The sequence below is a fragment of the Hypanus sabinus genome, chromosome 20, assembly GCF_030144855.1.
Source record: "Hypanus sabinus isolate sHypSab1 chromosome 20, sHypSab1.hap1, whole genome shotgun sequence".
Taxonomy (NCBI): domain Eukaryota; kingdom Metazoa; phylum Chordata; class Chondrichthyes; order Myliobatiformes; family Dasyatidae; genus Hypanus; species Hypanus sabinus.
In genome coordinates this window covers 20,531,468-20,555,175 of record NC_082725.1, presented here as the reverse complement: position 1 = coordinate 20,555,175, position 23,708 = coordinate 20,531,468, and the positions used below count along the sequence as shown (strand labels likewise).

The 23,708-nt window shown below is 40.8% G+C and overlaps 1 protein-coding gene across 8 annotated transcripts in view; it reads left to right on the top strand.

Moving 5' to 3' along the window:
• The window catches only part of nek11 (NIMA-related kinase 11), a 307,189-nt gene extending 284,380 nt beyond the window's left edge, over positions 1 to 22,809 (top strand). For 6 of the 8 annotated variants that reach the window (XM_059945210.1, XM_059945211.1, XM_059945212.1 and 3 more), the window contains one exon: positions 21,987 to 22,809. In XM_059945210.1, the coding sequence (XP_059801193.1) occupies positions 21,987 to 22,215 (229 nt within the window). In that variant the 3' untranslated portion in view covers positions 22,216 to 22,809. Of the gene's footprint in view, positions 1 to 3,577; positions 3,670 to 6,681; positions 10,036 to 21,986 lie in introns of those variants that run through there. The other 2 variants (XM_059945213.1, XM_059945216.1) reach the window with 2 other exon arrangements.
• Positions 22,810 to 23,708: the final 899 nt, after the last annotated feature.

The following is a 23,708-nucleotide window of genomic DNA, read 5'->3' as shown; positions in this document are numbered from 1 at the left end:
GAGCTGGACACAGAACTAAGTGATATCACAAACAAGAGAAAATCTGCAGATTCTGGAATTCCAAGCAACACACACATAATGCTAGAGGAACTCAGCAGGCAAGGCAGCATCTATAGAAAAGAGTACAGTTGACGTTTCAGGGGGGCCCTTTATTGGGACTGGAGAAAAAGAGATGAGGGGTCAGAGTAAGAAGGTGGGGGAAGGGGAGGAAGAAACTCTAGGTGATAGGTGAAACTGAGATGAGGTGAGGAGTGAAGTGAAGAGCTAGGAAGTTGATTGGTGAAAGAGATACAGGGCTGGAGAAGGCGGAGTCTGATAGGAGAGGACAGAAGGCCATGGAAGAAAGAAAAGGGGGAGGAGCACAGAGGAGGTGATGGACAGATAAGGTGAGAGAGGGAAATGGGAATGAGGAATGGAATGGTGAAGGGGGAGCATTGAGGAAGCCATGGACTGACATGTCAGAATGGGAATGGGGGGTGGAATTAAAATGAGTGGCCTCTGGGAGATCTTGCTTTTTCACTCGGATGGAGCATTGGTGCTCAATGAAGCGATCTCCAATCTACATCGGCTCTTGACGATATACAGGAGGCCACATCGGGAGCACCGGATACAGTAGGTGACCCCAACAGATTCACAAGTGAAGTTTTGCCTTACCTGGAAGGACTGTTTGGGGCCCTGAATGGTAGTGAGGGAGGAGGTGTGTCATGTATTTCTTCCTTCCCTCCACCACCTTTTTAATCTGACTCCTCGTCTTTTTTTCTCCAGTCTTGCCGAAGGGTCTCAGCCCGAAACTTTGACTGTACTCTTTTCCATAGATGTTGTCTGGCCTGCTGAGTTCCTCCAGCACTTTGTATGTGTTGACTAGATGATATCAAGTTCTTTACCAACAGTATGGTGGTGCTCAGTTATATATTAAATGAAACAAGGAGATTCTGTGTTCCAACATATCAAACAATCAGCTCAATGGAACTATGTTCCTACTGATCTCAAACTGGCTGATGATGTCACAAGAGAGCTCCAAGCTTATCAGCTCACCTTCTCCTCATGGTTATCTGATCCCCACCAGGAACAGCATCAAGGTCAGCATTTTCAAAGTGAGAATGGTTAAAGATGGTATATTAAATCATTCTCAAGACAAATTGCCAAGATTATCCTTCCTTTGCCAAAGACTTAATGAAATGATAATTTGATTTTTAGTTTCAGCAGTTCAGTTTGACATGCTATGGATGCCAGCCGGGGAGTGTTCTGCCCTCCAGAGGTGCATTTCATTTGGCATGAACATCACTTCCTGTATGTAAACTTTTTTTATATTGTTTCCATAGTGGATTTGTTTGAAATTTTAGTGGAAAGACATACATCTCCACCCTCTCTTTATTTGCTCTTGGATCAGGAATATCTTTTTCACAAGTTAGATCTCATTAAAAACCCTGAAGAAAGCTTCTGTATTAGGTGATTTTTGCGAAGGTGTTTAACTCACTGCATAGCTTTGTACATGCATAGTGTGAGGGCAGTAGACTGGGCTTTTCTTGCTCTGCATGTGTTCAATTTTGAAATATTCTTATTTTGCAGAAATATTGGTGAAAGATCTAATACAGATCTAAAACTGATCTTTCGATCTGACACTGACCTCTGATCCACCCTGTCAACACTCCTGAATAATTTTTCCTGTTGGTTTCTGTGTCTTTAATTTGTATGTATTTGCAGAAAACTATGAATTAATTACCTAAAAATTGGCCGTGATTTGTTTACTTTCACAGCTTTTAATATAGTTTCTCAGTCTGCTAGGGCCAATTCGTATCTCACACCTTGGTAGCTTTACATTTTTTTTATATGTTTAAGACCACAGTTTCAGAACAGGCAGCTTCCCAGCATTGCAGCTACTGTTTCTATCTCTCAGCTCCGGGACCTCTGAGTTGCTATATTGCTATATTGCAGTTTGTTCAGACTCTGACTGTGTGAGTGGCCTCTCAGTATTCTCACTTTCTCCCACGTATGTTCATAAATTACCCCTTACTGTTGATGGCAAGAGTGAAAAGGGGGTGTATGTGAGAGGGAAAAGTCATAGGGGTTGGGGTTACAGGATGGGGTTGATGGGAGTAATGTGATTGCCCTCCTCCCAGGAGCCAGGTTGGGACAAATGATCCATTTTTTGTCATAAGTGTACAATATATGATAACTTTTTCTTAAAAGGTCTTACAACCATCAGAGGATTAATCATTTCTTTCTTACTGCATAATATTGGATCTAAAAATGCTTGATATTTCATTGGTTCCTTAACATACTGATCTAGAAAATCATCTCTTACATACTCCATGAACTTATCTTCCCCACTATCACTGCTCATTTGGTTTGTCCTGTCTATACGTGGATGGGTGTATTGTCCTTTAGGCACACACTCAGTGATTCAGGAACAGTTTCATCCCCTCTGCCATCAGATTTATGAATGAACAATGAAGCCATCAGCTCTGCTTCTCTACCATTTATTTCTCTTTTTTCACTATTTAACAATAAGTATATATATTTACTGTAAAGTAATGTTTATTATTATGCATTGTATTGCACTGCTGCCAATAACAACAAATTCACAACATATGTTGGTGAGATTAAATCTGATTCTGAATTATTACATCTAATTTATACTAAACACTTTCCAAAACTGTTTGGAGACCCACAGACAAACCGCGCCAGTGTTTTCTTCCCCTTTGCCTTTTAGCTGTATGTAAACTGACACTGCTTGATTTTCTGAGCATAGATCGTTTCTCTCTACCTCCTTCATCCCATCCATTAAAAGGATCTCTCTTTTCTTTCCTGTTTTGCCTGTCACCACCAGAAGCTCAATATTTTAGAATACTTAATTCCCAGCCTTGATAGCTTTTCAAAGCATCCTGAAATTACTGTGATATTGTTCAAAGATCAATGTACATTTATTATCAAAGTATGTATACTGTAATACAGTCCCTTTACAGGCTGCCACACAACAAAGAAATCCAACAGAACCCGTTAAAAAAGGCTGTCAAACCCAATGTGCAGAGAGGAAGGGGGAAAAAAAGCAAGTTGTGCAAACAAAAAAATTAAGCAAATAAAATTCAGAACTGAAGTTCGTGAAAGTCAGTCAACAGCCATGAAGCCAGTGACCGCCTGTCTAGGAGCCCATTAGTTGCAGGCCACAACCTCCGTTAAGTGCAGAGATGAGTAAACCTTGCAGAGAAGTGAGTTGAACACTCAGACCTTTTCAATCTGGACTGACGCTTAAATCGGTCAACTTTGGGTCATTCCTCACTCTCGGATCTGGATCCTGCCACCTCGATATGCCCTTGATCCTGGGCTTCGCTGGCTTGGTTCAGCTCACGCCCAACCTTTCCAATCTGGCTCAGCCTTTAAATCGGCCTGACAGCGGGTTGGTCTTCATTCTCGGCCCTGCGGCCTTGATTCTGATTGATCTCGGTTCTGCCTCTTCGAATGGCCTCCAAGTCTGCCCCAGCAATGGCTAAACATTGACTTGCTCCCCACGCTTGGGCCCAGACCCCACAGTCTCAATTTGCCATGCTGTAACCACCTTGCATCTTCATCACTTCAGTTCACACCGCAGAAGTGCCAGGTCCTGCAAGCAGTTCAAAATTTCAACTCGAGAAGGGAAGTCACAGGCTATCGATTTCAGTGATCATTTTTGTGAGTAATGAAATAGTTAATGGTTGTGTTTACTGACACTAAGTTGTCTTAAACTGGACCAAACGTATATTGTATACACTTATTTTCATTTACGCCAATAATTCATCTTTGCATGAAGATTACTACATTAACTCTAATAAAGTGCACAGTTTTTTGTTTTACTTGCTATGTGTCCATCTCCAACCCCGTTTTCTACCCTGCAAGATCACTTTGTCCTGCAGTTTTCTGTATTTTCCTTCAGTTTTCTTCCATTTTAACTTAAAATGTTTTCTATGGTTTCACTCATTCAAATTTACTGGAAGACTGGTTCTATCCCTGTCCAAATGAAACTTGCCCCAGTGGAACAGCTCCTTCCATGGGTCTATTACCAGTACCCCGCAAATTGAAGCCCATTTTGATCAACACCAATTTATATCAAATGCTAATTACATAATTAGAGTTGTGAGATAAATTTATCCTCATCAACATTTCCTTGTTATCTTAATTTATTTCCAAATTTGTGTGTGGGACAGCTTTCCACTGTGAAATCTCTAGACCTGTGACTCATAATCATGTCTAATTTATATTTCAAGAGTAGGAACACAATTAATCTAACTTGTATCATCAAATGTGAATGAGTCTTCAGATTTCTTTTGCCCTTGTGATTGCAGTTATTGTTTGAGGTTGTGAAATATCTGAGTTGTGGAACAAATTTCAATAAAGAGAATTTAAGGAAATTTACTGGCTGTTTAGAAATGTCTAGTTGAAACTTGCCCCAATGGAATAGCTCTTTTCATGGGTCTATTACCAGTTTCCCCCCAAACTGAAGCACCTTTTGATCATTCTGTGGTGATCATTCAATTTAGATGTGAACGTAGAAGTGAATCCAATGAGCAAACTAACTAATATCAATTTTTAGCTTGTTAGACAGTAAGAAGCAGTGATTATAGAAGTAGAAATTTGTTCTAGTTGCATCTGTCTATAGGTAAAATTGGGAAGAATAACTTCAGATGGAAGCCCAAGGGGCTGTAGCTGCTGGGATCTGAACCAAAATGGCAAACTGCTTTTCCACTAACAGAGAAGGGAGAAAGAAGCAGCGCCTCTTTATACAAGATATCTTCCCTCGCAGTCATAATGGGGGTCTCAATCCCAAACATTGACGATTTCTCACCTCACCACAGACGCTGCTCAACCAGCTGAGAACCTCCAGCAGTTTGCTTTCAGCCTCAAATGGAAGCCCAAATGTTCAGTGGGGAGAGGAGCAGCATCAATTTAGGATTTCCTCAGAGGCTGGAAGCAAGAATTGATGGTGGATAAATGAATATCTTTCACACCGGGCGGCAGTTTAGAACAGAGGGGACATTTCAATTCTTATAACTAACCTAGACTTGAATGCGTGGAAGAAAGAAAACATTACTCAAGTAGAAAAAGTTAAAAAGACTATTGGGAGGGAAATGAAGGGAGTATTTGTAAGAGGGTGGGGAACAGGAGAGATGAAAGATACACAAGTTGGTGGCAGTGTCTGACAGGTTGCAAAATCTTATTAACTGCAACCAATTTGTCCGGAGGCAATGTAAATAGGAATGAGAATATAAACAGTGCTGGAGCTGCAAGATACAGAAAATCACATTTACTGTTTGTAATTATTTATTAATCTCTTAATATTTTTAATGTTCTTATTTTTAATTGTTTAAAGCAATTAGTTTTTTAAATGTACTGAATTATCATAAGACCATAAGGGATAGGAGCAAAATTAGGCCATTCATCCTATCAAGTCTGCTCCACTGTTCCATCATGGCTGATCACGGATCCCATTCAACCTCATACACCTACCTTCTCACCATATCCTTTGATGCCCTGACTGATCAGGAAACTGTCAACTTCTGCTTTAAATATACCTATGCACTTGGCCTCCACCGCAGTCTGTGGCAGAGCATTCCACAGATCCACAACTCTCTGGCTAAAAATATTCCTCCTTAGCCGTGTTCTATATGGTCGCCCCTCAATTTTGAGACTGTGCCCTGTGATTCTGGACACCCCCGCCATAGGAAACATCCTCTCCACATCCACTCTATCAAGAACTTTCAATATTTGGTAGGTTTGAATCAGATTCCCACCACATTCTTCTAAATTCCAATGGGTACAGACCCACTGCTGCCAGATGTTCGTCATATGTTAACCCCATTCATTCCAGGAATCATCCTTGTGAACTTCCTCTGGACTCTCCAGTGACAAAACATCCATTCTGAGGTACGGGGCCCAAAACTGTTGACAATACTCCAACTGTTGACAATTGTCATTTTTTCCTCAGCACTACCTACCCCTCCATCTATCTTCATATCATTGGCAAACTTTGCCACAAAGCCATCAATTCCACTATCCAAACCACTGACAAACAATGTGAAAAGCAGCGGTCCCAATACTGACTCCTGAGGAACACAACTAGTCACTGGCAGTCAACCAGAAAAGGCCCCCTTTATCAGCTTTATTCCCACTCGCTGCCTTCTGCCTGTCAGCCATTCCTCTATCCATGCCAGTATCTTTCCAGTAACACCATAGGATTTAATCTTGTTACCCAGCCTATCAAAAACAATTACAGTCCTTTAAGAGTTCACCACGTTGATGACTGCCCAGGGAATGCTGTCTAGTTGGAGTCCCTCTGACTCACAGGACACCCGTAAGATGCAGTCGATCAGTTTGTCTGGCCCGCACATGCAGGCATGTACAGCTACTGTGCAAAAAGACTTAGGCACATGTAAAAAATATCTGTAAAGTGAAGATGCTTTCAAAAATAATGAAATGAAAAGTTACTAGATATCAAAAAAATTACTATAAAGAGCAGTAAACAGTAAAATAAATCAAATCAATATTTGGTGTGACCACCCTTTGCCTTTAAAACTGCGTCAGTTCTCTTAGACACACTGTCGTGCTGTTTTGTAAGAAAATCAGCTGGTGGGTTGTTCCAAGTATCTTGGAGAACTTGCCACAGTTCTTCTGCAGGCTCTGTTGCCTCACTTGTTTCTGTCTCTCCAGGTAATCCCAAACAGCCTCGATGATGTTGAGATCAAGGCACTGTGGAGACCATACCATCTGAAACCATATAAAAAAATCTAGTGTGCCTCAGACTTCTGCACATTATTGTACGTCCGGGAGGCAATATGATTGCTACATCATAATAGTGACCACTCCCTTTACAAAGAAAAAAATCCTTCATCAGCTATAATATACTTTGAAGGATCCTGAAAGGATGCAAAAAATATAATGTAGTCAAATATCTAAGTTTTTACAGGAGATCGGGCTACAAGAAAACAAAGTTTTGCGATTTTGCTGTGAGATTGATGTGGAATGATTGTGTAGAATTATGTATAAATAAGTGATGAGCAGGTGACAGTCCTGTCAAAAGGTCTTGGCCTGAAACGTCAACTGTACTTTTTTCCTTAGATGCTGCCTGGTGTGCTGAGTTCCTCCAGCATTTTGATGTTGTTGTTATTTGTGGCCAGAGATGCTCCAAACTATATTAGAAGATATCTAATCATATTAGAAGATATATAAATTAGATTTAACCCTGATTAACAAGAAATTAATTGAACTTGGTCTCCAATTAATTCCCATGCCTGATTGAGAACTAGTAAAATTGTACTTATACCATTTGGCTGGACCACCAATTTAGCCCTTTCAGCAAAATGGCAAAGGTAGCACACGGAAGATTCCAGAAATTGCAGTGGGATTGTTTGGAATTACATTGTATCTACAGGCTTTGTGGCCATATTCATTCTCTGGAAATGCTTTCCCCACTCCCTGCCACATAAATTTTTGGCCTCGAATCGCATTATTGTTTTTCCTCTTATGTGCACATCAGGTTTCCCTTTGTGTGCCAACCACACGTGACTGAGAGCTCCACATCAAGAACAGAACAGCATTTATATAACATCTTTTATGTCCCTTTTAAGATAACTCACAGCCAATGGAGTACTTTGTGGAAACAGGGCTGCATTTGTATAAAATACAGCAACCATTCCCGGCTTACTGCACAAGTATTAAAATAACCATTTAGTTTTGTGTCATCAAAGGAAGGGTGCATGCTAATTGGGACATTGGGAGATAATCTCTCCACTCTTTAAAAGAGAACTTTTACACCTGTCTGGAAGAATAGACAGGCCTTGGTTTTATACCCCTCCAAATGACAATACAGTCCATCCTCCTTATCCACGGATTCCGTATGCACGGATTCAACCAGCTGCGGATTGGAAAAACCCAGAAGTTCTCTCTCCAGCACTCCTTGCTTGAGCATGTACAGACTATTTTTTCTTGTCATTATTCCCTAAACAATACAGTATAACAACTATTTACATAGCATTTACATTGTATTAGGTATTAGAAGTAATCTAGAAATGACTTAAAAGTACAGGCAGTCCCCGGGTTATGAATGAGTTCCATTCCTGAGTCCGTCTTTAAGTCGGATTTGAAGTCGGAACAGGTACATTCGGTATTATTTAGCGTCAGTTAGTCAAATGTTTTTCTTAGTATATAGTACATATTTTACCTTTTTATGCATATAAAACACTTAAGAAACATATGTCTTTCAATAATTAAACCACTGCGTTGCTTAGTAATAATTGTAGCTTTCATCGGTGCAGGGCCTTTCACATTCTCCATTAAAATTGTGCCGATCGTTGACCGACTGTAGCCTAACACTTTTCCAATGACCAACCACGTTTCACCTCTTTCCGATCGCTTTATTACTTCAACCTTATTTTTGCAATCACAATCGTGATTATTTTTGTGAACAGAAACACTGTGGATTCAGAGCTGCGCCGCCAGGTCCTAATGTCCACCATACGGAGACACGTTAAATAAAGTCCAGGGTTCCGCTGGGTCCTAAAGACCACCGCACTGATACATGTTACATAGGGGACTTGAGCATCCGTGAATTTTGGTATCTGCTGGGGGTCCTGGAACCACTCCCCCACGGATAAGGAGGGCCGACTGTACCTCCAACAATGCTCGTTACTCTGTATTGCAAGGGAGTCCTGGACTAGAGTCTCTGTTTTAAATATACACAACTCTTTGGAGCAGAGTTTGAAACCATAACCTTCTGACAGAGTAAGAAAGGACTATCAGTCAACAATGCTTCTATGCCCTAGAGCCGCAGTCAGGATTTTGATAATTTTTAATAATTTGGTAACTCAATGGTCACTGGAAGGATATTTCAATTGGTGTGTGAATGCTTTAATATGGCAAGTTTTTACACTCTATTTAGAGAGGTGACTTACAAGGCAAGTATCTATTGCAGTCACGAGGCAATAACTTTTTTTCATGACATCTCTTAAATTAACACATTTCAAATGAGATGGGTCTTGATTAATTACAGAATATAAATCAGGCTCTGACAACCTTCTATTAAAATTAATTATGTAACAAGCAAAATACTCAAATGGTCAAAGTGCCATAATTTAAAATACTTAAAGTTGATCTTCATTGAAGAGACCATTGCATTTCTCGACAGGGACCCCAATCATCAATTGTCCCAGATTTTTCTCTATATTCTTTATAGAAGGATGATTCATCCATCAAATTATCAAGGTTGCTGACTACACAAATTGTTAGTGATGTCTAAACCGTCTCCCATTTTGTAATCAATCAAAGATCGCTGATACAAAGAACTCTGGGCCTCTCCAGGTCCAACCAAAGGTGCAATTGTTTGTCTTTTACATCTCTTTTACGATCGCAAGGCACTGCTAGATATTAAGAACATCAACTACTGCAGGTCTACCCCATCAGTGATTCACTTGACTGTGACAGAGCTGCGTACTACCTGGACTTGTTGCATACCATTGTTCTGCGGAGACTGTGCACAGTCCAACAAATGGAACAATTGATTGTCCTGGATATTTTTATTGTGATCACAAGATCCTATCGGACCATTGATAATGCAGAATACTGTGAGTTCCGTTCACTGATTCATTGGAAAGACCGACGGTGGGGGAGCTACGTTGCCTTGGTTGTTGTGCGGGCCAGGCCCTTGTGCTGCAGTGTCGCCTGTAGCATCTGCCCAGGAGAGGAGAAACTGGAGGCGGTGTGGCAGAGTGCAGAGGACTCTGTGGATGCACTTGAATCCCCATTTGGTTGGAGGCTGTACCGTCCCATTGGTGCTGCCCTCTAGTGTTTGCTCAGTGGACCAAGCTGGACCAGGACAACATCCTACAGGCCAAACCATCCAGGAACTTGGGCTATATTATTTTGTTGTCACTGTATGTTTTCCTACTGTTATAGCTGTATGTGTTATGTGCTGTGTGCTATTGGTTCCGCGTTTTACACCTTGGCCCCAGAGGAATGCTGTTTCATTTGGCTGTGTTTGTGTATGGTGGGCTGATAATAAATTTGAACTTGAAGATAACATTAGAGGTGTACCTTAAGAATGATTGCAAGGAGTTCAAGGCAAGAAATACTAGGATAGTGGCTAAATTAAGGAAAGACATCCTTAGCTGGAGGAAATTGTATCCTACACAGATGGAGTTTCAGTTAAGAAGTCTGACAGCAGGAAACTTGCTTTTCTTGCCTCTTTAGAATCCTACCTCTATCCCCAAGTGGTGCCTCAATGTTGTACTGTTCATGGCCTACCTGCTGTAGACTTATTGGGTCAGATGGTCAGTTCAGGTGGCCCCTTGCAACCAGAAAATGCAAGTGTGTTTCAGTGACATCATGGATCTAGGCAGTGGGCTTGATCCAGGACATTCTAACTTGACAGCAGTTTTTACTTCACAACATTCTTGAGAAATTCTCTTTGGATATTTTTGTTGTGCTATAACTATTTCATTTCATCCAGAAGTATCTTACTACTTCCTTTTTTGCACCATATTTTGTCTTCATCATCCTAAGTATCCCGAATGATCCGACCTATTCTTCAGGTAGACGTGATATGAAAGCCCTCTGTGATTGTTGTTGGTGTTGAAGCAATGAGGGATGGGGTATCCTAAGCAGACATGAACAATAAGGTAAAGGCTGATCTCTGATTTAATTCCATATAACCCTCTTTGCTCCAAATCCCTTAATACTTTGGTTATCAAGTTTATTAAAGTAAGATTTCAAATTTGCAACTGGTGGAGCATCAGTTGCTGATACAAAAATAAGTTCCAAATTTGCCATTTTCTCTGCATGGAGATTGCCTGAATTTTGCTTCACAGTAGGCCTAGCTAATTTTTAAGAGTGAGTGTTACATACACACAACCCTGTAAAAGTATCAGCAACAATAGGACACACCTGGAGTCTGGTTTTGCTGTTAACAAAACACTGTTTTATTAGTAACTTAAACCAGGTAAATCAAGAGTTAATGGTGTTATGTATATTTCGGGATAAATTTATGAATCCCCAAACTTCTTCAAGCTTAGGTGGTAAGTGATATAGTTTGCAGGAAGTTTGTGCATATACTTTAGTGACTATTATTGAGTATTCATTTGATCATCTAAATCAAGTTCATTTAATAGTGTGTAAAGTTACATTATAGATTAGTTTATATTTGGCTTGAACCCATCCAAGGAGCCTCTTGTTCTCTCATGGGGTAATCAAATTACTGTATCTCATTCTGAGCTAAATTTTAGTTCTGATTTTAGGATGGGATGAAAGTTTCCAATCACAATAAAGCTCCCTGAATCTAAGCAGAAGTTACAGTTGTGAGAAATGCAGGTTCCAAATATTAACATTTTGACATAAAAGCTGGAAAAGTTGGAAGTGCTTGGCAGCTTGGGCAGTGTCAGTAGGAGAGAAACTGCCAATGCTTTAGGTGAAGATCTTCTCATCAGAATTGGAGAAAAATTAGAAAATAATTGTGTTCACTTGCCAAGAGGGAAAGGGTTTGGTGGAACAGTGGGAATGTCTCTAATGGGATACAGATCAAACATTTTTTTTGCCTCTCTCCACAGATGTGGCTGCATTTTTCTGTTCCATTTTCTCTTCTTTAACTTTTCCATCTCCAACTGCTCTTTTATTAAACGATTGGTCTGCACACCAGCACAAATATCCCCTCTGTTCTCATCATGCTCTTCCTTCTCTGCACCTCCGAACATATTTGTTGGCTTACCTTTTCCGTTCCTGATGGAAGCTCCGTGACCCTGAGCGTTCCATCAGTTTCTCTCATGGCTGGTGGGTTTGGACCTGCTGAGTGCTCTCCCATCCCCAATTATGAATGCTCTGGCCCCGTGTGATTCCCACTCAGCACTTGCTTTACCAAATCCTGTGCGAAAATATCATCCTTTAGTCCCTATTACTCATCTGTGTTCTGGGGGAATAACACAGCATCACTTTCTGCAAAGATACTCTGCAGAGAAGGTTACTGCTTGGTAAAAGTGATGATTTATGATCTTAATTTGCCTGATTGCAGGAAGTGTGTGCATATAATTGTCAATTCATATTTTATTCTCGGCATCTATACTCCCCAGATACAGGATTGTATTTTAAAATCTTTATAACTTACTTTGTGATTTAGGTGTTAATAAATCAAAGTTTCTTTTTAGCAAACCTATAAACTACTTGCACCTCTCTTTGTATATGTGGAGAACCTATAAAGGTCTTTCTTCCCCACCTTCTTTATCTGGCTTCTGCCCCCTTTTTTTCCAGTGCTGACGAAGGGTCTCGGTCCAAAACGTTGACTGTTTATTCCCCTCCCTAGCTGCTACCTCACCTATGCTGAGTTACTCCAACATTTTCTATGTGTTGCTGGAGAGAGCATTGGCTTGAGAGGGAAAGTACTTTAACACTGTAGCTGAGATACGAGGGGTGATTGGTAAGTTTGTGGCCTAAGGTAGAAGGAGTCAATTTTAGAAAACCTAGCTCATTTATTTTTCAACATAGTTCCCTCCTACATTTACACACTTAGTCCAGCGGTCATGGAGCATACAGATCTTGGAACAGCTCATTCCGCACTCTCAGCACCCTCTGTGCGAAGATGTTTCCACTCATGTTCCCTTTAAACTTTTCACCTTTCACCTTTAACCCACAACCTCTAGTTATAGTCTCATTCAACTTCAATGGAAAAAGACTACTTGCATTTACCCCTCATAATTTTGGATTCCTCTATCAAATCTCCTTCTATATTTCAAGGAATAAAGTCCTAACCTATTCAATCTTTCAGTTCCTCCAGCCTTGGTAACATCTTTGTAAGTTTCCTCTGTACTCTTTCAACCTTATTTACATCGTTCCTGTAGATAAGTAAGCAAAACTCCAAACCTGCTCACAATACTCCAAATTATGCCTCACCTGTGTCTTATGTAACTTCAACATAACATCCCATTACCTATACTCAGTACTTTGATTAATAAAGGTCAATGTGCCAAAAGCTTTCTTTATGACCCTATCTCCCCAGTTGCATAGAGAGATGCTGCAAGAAGGGATTTGGAGGTACCTGTATGTAAAAAGAGAAGTGCAATAATGTCAAAAGGGCAGTTATGGACATAAATTCACAGAGTGCATTTGGATAGTTTGTGACAGTAACACATGGAGACAGCCAGGAAAAATGCCTTGAAATCTGATAGATAATATGACCGGTTATATAAATGATGCTGCAATCGTAATGATAACGTTTTGTATCAATCAGCATTGGTCAGAAACTATTGTGATTAATTTAAATAAAGAACTGCATTGGAATGAAAATAGAGTGGTGATAATGGCTTAGCTGGAAAGATAGTAGGCAAACAGTAGCAGGCATTTAAGGAACTAATTCATGATACACAGCAAAAAAAAGGAAAGTTTCTAAGGGATGAATTAGTCATGGATAACCAAGGAGTTTCAGAAGGTCATTAAGGAGAAAGAGGCAACATATAATGGTGTGAAAGTTACCAGTGCTCTGGGATAAACTCAAGATCCAAAGATTAAAAAATGATAGCGAAAATATTATGAAGGCTAACTAGCTGCCTCAGAAAAGATAACCTACACGTGTAAAGGTAATAGGGAAGGATAATAGGAAATTGAATATTATTTCAAGAAGTTATAGTATGAAATATGGAATTCTTATTGCAACTGCTCAAGGTAATAGACTGTGAAAAGAGTCGGGGAATATTGAGTGTTGACAATAGACAATAGACAATAGGTGCAGAAGTAGACCATTCGGCCCCTCGAGTCTGCACTGCCATTCTGAGATCATGGCTGATCATTCACTATCAATACCCAGTCCCTGCCTTGTCCCCATATCCCTTGACTCCCCTATCCATCAGATATCTATCTAGCTCCTTCTTGAAAGAGTGAGGGTTTCTTTATGGGTACAAAAAGGAAGAGAAAGTCCAGTGAAACCACATCACCTTCTCCCCTGGAGAGAGACTAGAATAGTAGTTAAAGGAAATGCCTGAGGAATTGGAATAGATATTTTGCAGTTATTAGGGTAGAGGCTAATTTGCATAGAAGCCCAGGTGGTGGATGATCATATGAGCTATTGGTGCATGTCACAAGTCCTGGTTATGCGACCACTGACACCAGGCAGACAATCTCTGAAGAGTATTGATGATGGCTGGGGCCACCCATCTTGTAAAGTCACTGCCCAGAGGAAGGCAATGGCAAACCACTCATGTAGAAGACCATGATTACCCATGTCATGGCACTGCACATAATGAATGAATGAGTAATTTGAGCAGCCATTAACACTGAATAGTGATGGTGAGGAATTAAACATTATCACAAGAGAATGAATGTTAGGAAAATCAGTAAAACTGAAAGTTAGCTCCCTAGCTTGGTTCTGAAAGGAATGGTTGTCAAGAAATCCTTAGATTCTAAAGATATGGCAGAAAATAGAAATCTGCCAATGTGAATACTCTATTCAAAGAAGGAGACAAACTTGATGGAACTACAAAGGAATTGTTTGTAGCATATTTGGAAAAAAATAATCAGTGAGAGTCAGCATGGCCCCAGGAAGAGGAAATAGTGTCTGATTTTTTTTTAACAGTTCTTTTGAGCTTGGTCTTATAAAGGTTACAGGGAGAAAGCAGGGGAATGGGGTTAAGAGGGATAATAAATCAGCCATGATAGAATGGTGGAGCAAAATTGATGGGCCAAAGGGACTAATTCTGCTACTATGTCTTATGGCCTTATGGTTTCAAATTTCCATCAGGATCATAGAGAAGAAATAAGAGATTATTATATTTGGACTACCAGAAAATGTTCAACTAAGTGCCTCAGGAAAGGTAACTTGGACTGTAATGGTAACAGCAAAAGATAGTGGAACATTGCCCAGCATTTCAAGGGATCATAATATAAAAAATACGCCTTTCTGCAACTGTACAAAATAATAGCCCCTGGCACTGGCAAGAAGCAGTACCTAGGAAATGAGGGGGTCATTTTTGAACTTGGCAGTCTGTGAGCCGAAGGGTACCACAGAGATCAGTGCCTGGACTGCAGCTGTTTACAACACATGTTAATGGCTTTGAGGAAGGAAGCCAGAGCATGGTTGCCAGATCTCTAGATAATACAAAACTGGATGGGAAACCTTGTTGTGAGGAGAAGGCAAGGAGATTCTAGGGATATTGTTAGCTTCGGTAAGTGGACAGAATATTGGCAAATGGAGTATAGTATGGGAAAATGTGAAGCTGTTCAGCTTGGAAGGAAGAAAGAAAAGTATTATTTAAATGGAGCGAGACTGGAAAGTGCTACAGAATACTGCAAATGCTGTAGAAAACTGCAAAATTCTGTGGCTCACGAGGATTGGTGGTGGCGGAGGGAGTATAATGAAACAGACAATGCTAGCACACGGGTCCAAAGCTAATGTGTTATCAACCATTATTTCATTGTATAAAAATATGGATTCAGGTAGATGGAGCTCGTCAGCCTGGGAAGGCAGTCCATCTAAGAGAGGGAAAACTCTGATTTCAAACCTCCGCTGTCTTGTGGCCATGCCCACTCATGGGAAAGGCTTCGGGAGTAAACCCTGAGGACAAATCCGGAGCTGGAGTCCCTAAGGCAGTCGGACGTTGCCTTCAATCTTGTTCTGGCAACTCCTGCGGTGACACTGGTGCCAAGCTGTATCAGCCCTTGCCCTTTCCTTGGACAACATTGGTGGCATGGAGAGGGGAGACTTACTGCATGGGCAACTGCCAGTCTTCCATACAACCTTGCCCAGGCCTGCGGCCCAGAGAGGGGGCACATATCCATGGTCTCGTGAGACTAATGGATGCCACACAAAAATATGGCAATCTTATTGCAACTGCACAGGACACAAATAAGATCACATTGAGAATAAACTGAATGATTTTTGGTCCCCCAAAGGAAAGGTATGGAGGGAAAGGTTTACTTGACCACAGTATGGAAGATTGTTCCAAGAAGGGTAATTTAACAGGCCGAGGCTGCTTATTGGATGTTAGAATCTTATTGAAACATACAACATTCTTTGGGTGATAGATCAGCTAAAAGCTGCGAAGGTATTTCCACTCACAATCCAGCCCAGAACCTGAGGATCTGGTCTCTCAATAAATTGCAGCAACTTGAGATGAATTGCTTCTCATCGGAACTTCTTTCTAAAAGCAGTAGTGAGGACAAACACCTTGGGTACATTTAAAGCTGAGGTAGAAAAATTTTAATCAAGAGGGGGAATCAGAGGCCTTTGGGAACCGTAGAGGAAAGTGAACGTGAGGTATTTCAGATTAGCCACGATCCTACTAGGTAGCAGATCAGCCTCGGGGACCTGAATGGCCTATTCCTGTTCCTCCTCCTTGGTATTTAGCTGTGGGGGTGGGGGTAACTGGATAAGCACATGGGCATAGGATATACAAATTATAGTTAAGTGGGAAACGATGGAGGGAAGGTTCATATAACATAAATACCAATACATTGGGCTGCTGTTTGAGAAGGAGAAGCTAAAATTGGATCATCAGTATTACAATTGGAGTAAAGGTAATTATAAGGGCATGAGAGAGTAACTGGCCAAAGTTGACTGGAATGGGACACCAACAGGCATGATGGCAGAACAGCAATGGTTGGTGTTTCCGGAGGAAGTTTGAAAGGCGCAGGTAAGTAAGGGCATATAATATAGCAAAAATTAGTGGGAAGGTAGAAAATTGGGAAGCTTTTAAAAACCAACAAAGGGCAACTAAAAGAGCCGTAAAGATAGGAGAGATGAAATATGAAGGTTAGCTATCCAATAATACAGAGGAGGATACAAAACAATTTTTCAGATATATCAAGAGTAAAAGTAAGACGGGAGTAGTCATTGGACCACTGGAACATGAAGCTGGAGAACAATAGAGAACAAAAAAATGGTGGACAAAATTAGTAAGTATTTTGTGTCAGTCGTCACTGTGGAAAACACTAGTAGAAAGCCAGAAATATCAGTGTGTCAAAAGTGAGTGTCACTGTTATTACTAAGGAGAAGGTGCTCGGGAAGCTGAAAAGTCTGGGGGGAGATAAGTCATCTCGACCAGATGGAAGGCACCCCAGGGTTCTGAAAGGAGTAGCTGAAGGGATTGTGCAGGCATTGGTAATGATCTTACAAGGAACAGTGAATTCTGGAATGGTTCCTGAGGATTGGAAAATTGCAAATGTTGCTCTACTCCTTAATAAGGGAGGGAGGCAGAAGAAAGGAAATTATAGACCAGTTGGCCTGACTTCAGTGGTTGAAAAGATGTTTGAGTCTATTATTAAGGACGAGGTTTCAGGATACTTGAAGGCACATGATAAGATAGGCAAAGTCAGCATGGTTTCCTTTAGGTCAAATCTTGCCTGAAAAATCTTTTAGAATTCTCTGAAGAAATAACGTTCATAACGGACAAAGGAGAGTCAGTCAGTGAACGTGGTTTCGATTTTCTGAAGGGCTTTGACAAGGTACCATACACGAGTCTGCTTAACAAGATAAGAGCCCATGGTATTACAGGAAAGGTACTAGCATGGATAAATGATTCGCTGACTGGCAGGAGGCAAAGAGTGAGAATAAATGGGGCCTTTTCTGTTTGGTTGATGGTGATTGGTGGTGTTTCAAAAGGATCAGTGTTGAGATCACTTCTTTATATGTTATATGCCAGTGATTTGGATGAAGGAATTGATGGCTTTCTGTCCAAGTTTGAGGTTGATACAAAGATAGGTGGAGGGATGGGTAGTGTTAAGGAAGCAGGGTGACTGCTGAAGGACTTAGACAGATTGGGGGAATAGGCAAAGAAATGGTAGATGGAATATAGTGTAGGGAGGTGGTTGTGGTCATCCACTTTGACAGAAGGAATAAAGGCATAGACTATTTTCTAAATGAGGAGAAAACTCAAAACTCAGAGATGCACAGGGACTTGGGAGCCTCATGCAGGACTCACTAAAGGTTAATTTGCAGGTTGAATTGGTGGTGAGCAAAGTAAATGCAATTTTAGCATTCATTTTGAGACGGTTATAAGGCTTTATAAGATCTTGGTCAGACTGCACTTAAGAGTTTCGTAAGTAATTTTAGGACCCTTATCTAAGAAAGGGTCTGCTGTTGGGTCTAGAGAGGGGTTCATGAGAATGATGCCAGGAATGAAAGGGTTAATATATGAGGTGAGCTTGATGGCTCTGGGCATATTGTTGCTGGAATTTAGAAGAATGGGGGTGGGGGGATCTCATTGAAATCTATGGAATGTAAAAAGATAGAGTGGATGCAGAGAGGATGTTTCCTATAGTGGAGGAGTCAACGACCCGAAGGCACAGCCTGAGAACTGAGGGACATCCATTTAGAACAGAGATGAGGAGGAACTTCTTTCACCAGAGGATGGTCAATCTGTAAAATTCATTGCCACAGGTGATTGTGCAAAGGCCAAGTCATTGGCTATATCTAAGGCAGAAGTTGATAGTGTTACGAACCCCGTAGCTGGGTCACTTACCAGGAAAGATAGAGAGGTCCGTTGAAGTCTGATGGTACTATTTTTAACAGTATTTATTGATAAAAATACACAAAAATAATATCAATGCAAACATACGGATAATATACATCATCAATTCTAAATCTAACAGTGCGGGTATAATAATAATAAGAAATAAGCTCTATCGTTGTCTAGGGGATAATGTATTGTCCAATGGAAATATAGAAGTCACTCAGTTCATTCAGGCTGCAGCCTTTGGTTAGAGTCAAGAGAGATTTTTAGAATCTTGACAGCTTTTCCTTTTTATGATTTTGATCCTTCGAGAGTTCCGTTGGTATAGCCGGTCCTTTAGCTAAAGCCATTCTTCCGTGGTAAGGCCCCAATCCCAGGAAAAGGGAAAGGACGCACGCGAGCCCCCCACCGGCAGTTGCTATTAAACGCTGTCACGGGATTTCTAGCATTTCTCCTGGTGCGTCTGAAGGGGTTGTTCCCCAGACCCTCTTTTATCCTTACTCACGGGGTCTCAGATGTCAATCAGGTTGGGATGATGCAATCCCTCAACCAGCCCGCTCTGGTCATTCCCTGTGAGCTTCAATGAATAGTACAGTACTCAATACACAATTCCATCTCCAAGAGACAATAGCCATTATCAAGGGTTCTGCCTTGCTGAGGCCAGGACACGTTCCAAGCCTGTGTATTCTGGACGTCTCTCTCTCATTTCCTGGGTCCCAGACCTGAATTAATAGCAATTTTGCGATTCTCGAAAAGGAGGGGGCTACTTTGTACCCTTTGGCCCCTCAGAGTCGTGGCACATTCATAACAATAGGCTCTTGATTAATCAGGGCATCAAAGGTTACAGGGAGAAGGCAGAAGAGTGGAGTTGAGAAGTATAATAAATCAGCCATGATGGAATGGCAGAGCAAACTTGATGGGCAAAATGGCTTAATTCTGCTCCTGAATCTTATTGAAATAGTCTCACAATGTATTAAATGAGCTCCTTATTTTGGACTGCATTGATATCTTGTATTTAGGTCTGTAACAACAGTGGTCATTAGATGAATAAATCAAATAGTTAACCAAGTAGAAAAAAGTCTGGGTGTATTGATGTTGCAGCATATTGAAATGCCAATTTGGATCAAGCATATAGTACATTTTATGAAGTTCACATTGGAGCTTGTTTGAAGTCAGCGCATCACCATCTGGATGATTGAAATTTGTTCTACATTTTCTAACTCCCATCTGTTAAAATACTCCTAATTGATCCAAATTAAATTCCAAAATAGATTCAGGCATGAAGCATCCAACCAACAATCAGTGCTGGTACCTTTGTTGTTTGTGATGTATGTTAACTGCTTGGGAACGTGGGAGGTATGAATAGTAAGTTCTCAGATGACACAGGAATTGGTGGATTTATCGCTCGCGTGAGGAAGGTTGCCTGAGGTTACTGCAGGGCGTAGATCAGGTGGAAAATTGGTAAGTGGAATAATGCTTACAAGTACGAGTTGTTGCATTTTGGGAAGCTAAGTAAGCGGTAGCACATAAACAGTGAATGATAAGAGTGCTGGAGAGTGTTGATGATCTGACGGACCCTTGGGATACAAGTCTTCGTCCCTGAAAATAGTCATACAGGTATGAAAGTTGCGTAGTTGCTTTCATAGATGGTAGCATGATATATCAAATTCAGAATGTTAAATTGTAAGTCAACACTGCTTAAGTCACATTTGGAGTCCTGTGCAGTTCTCGTCAACCCACTGTGGAAAGGATGTCATCGTGCTGAGGAGATCCACCTTTGAACCCGCCGGGGTCCTCGATTGTGTCTGGTGCTCTGATGCAACCTCCTCTGCATTGTAATTTGGGGGTCCACTTCGTTGAGCACCTCTGCTCCATCCACCAAAAGCATAACTTCCCAGTGGCTAAACATTTTATTTCCGATCCTCATTCCCATTCCAATACATCAGTCTGTGGCCTCCTCTTGTGCCACAAACGAGGCTGCCCTCCTGGTCGAGGAGCAACACCTTATAATCTGTCTGGGGGAGACTTTAACCTGATGGAATGAATATTGATTTCTCCTTCTGGTAAAAAAAAATCCCTCCTCCTCCCCTCTTCTTCTATACCCCACTCTGGCCCCTTACTTCTTCTCAGCTCCCTTTCACCTTCCCCTGGGTCCCTTTCTCCTATGATCCACTCTCCTCTCCTACCTTCCTCTCTAGCCCTTTATCTTTCCTACCAACTTAGCTTCACCCATCACTTTTTAATTTATCCTCTTTCCCCTCCTCCCAGCTTTTGATTTTGTTGTCTTCCCCCTTCCTTTCAAGTCCTGAAGAAAGGTCGCGGCCTGAAACATCAATCCTTTATTTATTTCAATAGATGCTGCCTGACCTGCTGATTTACTCCAACATTTTACGTGTGTGGATTTGGATTTCCAGCATCTGCAGAATTTTTTATGTTTATGATTTGCTTCACTGGAACATTGCCTGGGTTGAAGAGACACAGACAGGGTGGATAGTCAGAATCTTTTTACTGTGTTAGTTATGCCAAAAACAAAAGGGAATGGGTTTCAGGTGAACGGCAGGAATTTCAAAGATTTTCTGAGGGTGATGTCTTTCCCCCACCACGTGCACACACTGTGGCTGATATCAGAGGAGGTAGCCAAAAGAAAGCAAATGAATGTTACCATTCATTTCAAGAGAACTAGAATATAACAGCAAGAACACAATTCAGGAGCTTTATAAGGTGTTGCTCAGATCATATTTGATGTATGGTGAGCAGTTTTGAGCCCCATATCCAAGGATGGACAGAGTGGATTTGGAAAATGTCCACAGAAGGTTTACAAAATTGATTCTAGGGATGAAATAGTTAACATATGAGGAGCATTGGATAGCTCTGGGCCTGTACTTGCTGGAGTTTAGAAGGATGAGGGGAATATTGAAAGGCCTGGAAAGGGTGGGCATGGAGAGGATGCTTCTAGTATTGAGAAAATCTAGGACTTGAGGGCAGAGACTCAGAATAAAAGGGTGCTCCTTTGGAACAGAGTTGAGAAATTTCTTTAGTCAGAGAGTGGAATTCATTGGGGTAGCTGTGGAGGTTAAGTCACTGGGTATATTTAAAGTGGAGGTTGATACGTCTGACTAGTGAGGATGTTAAAGATGACGGGGAGAAGGCAAGAGAAATGGGTTGACAGGGAAAGATATGTCAGCCATGATCAAATTACAGAGCAGATTCAATGGGCTTGATGGCCTAATTCTACTCCTATGTGTTAAGATGGAATCGATGTTTAAGAGGCAATTAGACAGGCATCTGAAACAGCAAGATTTACAAAGATGTAGACCTTATATGGGTAATTGGGAATAATGCTGATGAGCAAAACAAATAGACATGGACATGGTTGGTTGAAGATTGTATGCTGTTTGAATCTATGATGTCTTTACATTTATAAAGCAAGTTCTTTTCTCCTAGAGATTTACAGTTGTCCATGTACTATTAATACTACAAATGCTTACCCCTCCAAAATGCATTGATATGTTTGTTTTTTATGTATTTGCATCTTAGAGCAGCCATTCAAAAACTGGAAGCAGATCTGTTCCAGAGAATTTATGACTATTTGAAGAAGGCACGGAGCGAGAACACCAAGGAGGTGGAAGTCATGGAGAACCTGGAGAGGTTGGGAGCCAAACCAAGCGACTGCTTTGAAGTTGATCAACTTCTGTATTTTGAGGAACAGCTACAGTCATCTTCAGCAGCGGCTCAGTTGTTAAATATTGATGATTCTGGCCAATGAGTAATGCAGTCAAGGATCTTCTCCTCTGCACCAGCTAATAGTCAACAGCAGTTTAGGCTGTAATAGCAACACTGAATGATCACAGGTTAGACAGCATCTGAGAAAGAAAGGAGGAATTTAGATTTCAGCACTGTTGTAAGTGTTTAGTAGATGTGAAACATTAACTCTCCACAGAGGTTGCCTGGTCTGCAGAGTTTTCATAGCATGTTCTGCATTGGATTTTCAGCATTTGCCATAATTAATTTACCTAATACTCTGGTATCACAGTAACAGAAGCAAACAATGTGCAATTGGGTCTTAAATTCAATTGACCAGGTTGTTTCTAATAGGTAATTTCACCGAGAAAATCTCTGGCTAAACTTTTATGAAACTTGGGCATGTTTTAAGAAGGAAATTGCAAAAAGCAGCTAGTTCAAGGATTGCTTTGCTATGATTCAGAAGTGAACAAAAACAAATGCTGCTCTTCATCAGCAGACAAATGAGGGTAATTTCTCCAAAATCTGTAGAATGTAACGTTCAGTAATTTTTCAGTGCCTGTGCAATTAGTGTTATTTTGGATAAATAAAACAGAAACTTCAATTTATTACTCCTTAATTATGTTTTGGAGCTCTGTATAATTTTAAGTGAAGATAATTGTGTATCCAACAATGAAGATGTTAAAAACAAATTCCTGCCAGAATGTTTCCCATCATTGGGTCTGACACTGTTACCTTAAATATCTGGTCTCTACCCGACTATCATACAGGGTAATGTTCACAATGCACAACAGCAACTAAAACATTGCCTCAGCCCCGTCCATTCACTGTGTGGCAATGACAATAAAAAGGCATGTGGAATACCAACATCTTCAGTTTCTCCTAAAAGCCACTGACTATCCCCAGTGTGGACACATTTTGGTGTTGGTATATTATTGTCACATGTACCAAGATACAGTGAAAAGATTGACTTGAACACTGTTTGAATCATTACACATTGCTTTGAGGTCAAAAAAGATAAAACAGTAACAATGCAGAGTAAGTGTAAAAGCTACTAAGAAGTACAGTGGACGTAAACGATAAAGCAAATGATCATTACAAGGATATGTATCAGGCATCCAACTTATCATACAATATTTGTGTTTTAGAGTCTGGTCAGTGGCATAGAAGCTGTTCTTGAACTTGTGGCATGTACTTTCAGGCTTTTTTTTATCTTCTACCTGATGGGAGAAGGGATAAGAGAGAGAATCCAGGGTGGTGGATGCTTCACTGTGAGAATTACAGTATAGACAGAGTCCATGGAGAGGAGGCTAATATCACTGTTCCTTCATGCTTGCTTGGTAAAAAAAATACAGAATGTTACATACAAGTGGGCCACTGTTTTTCCTATGAAGATTAGCAATGGTCAATGGTCAAACACCTGGCCAGGGGTCAGTCAGAGGCAGTGCAAGAAATGCTCACTTTGCTCAAAGTAGGAGATGAGTCTCCAGGACAAACACAACAGGTCTTTATGGCAGC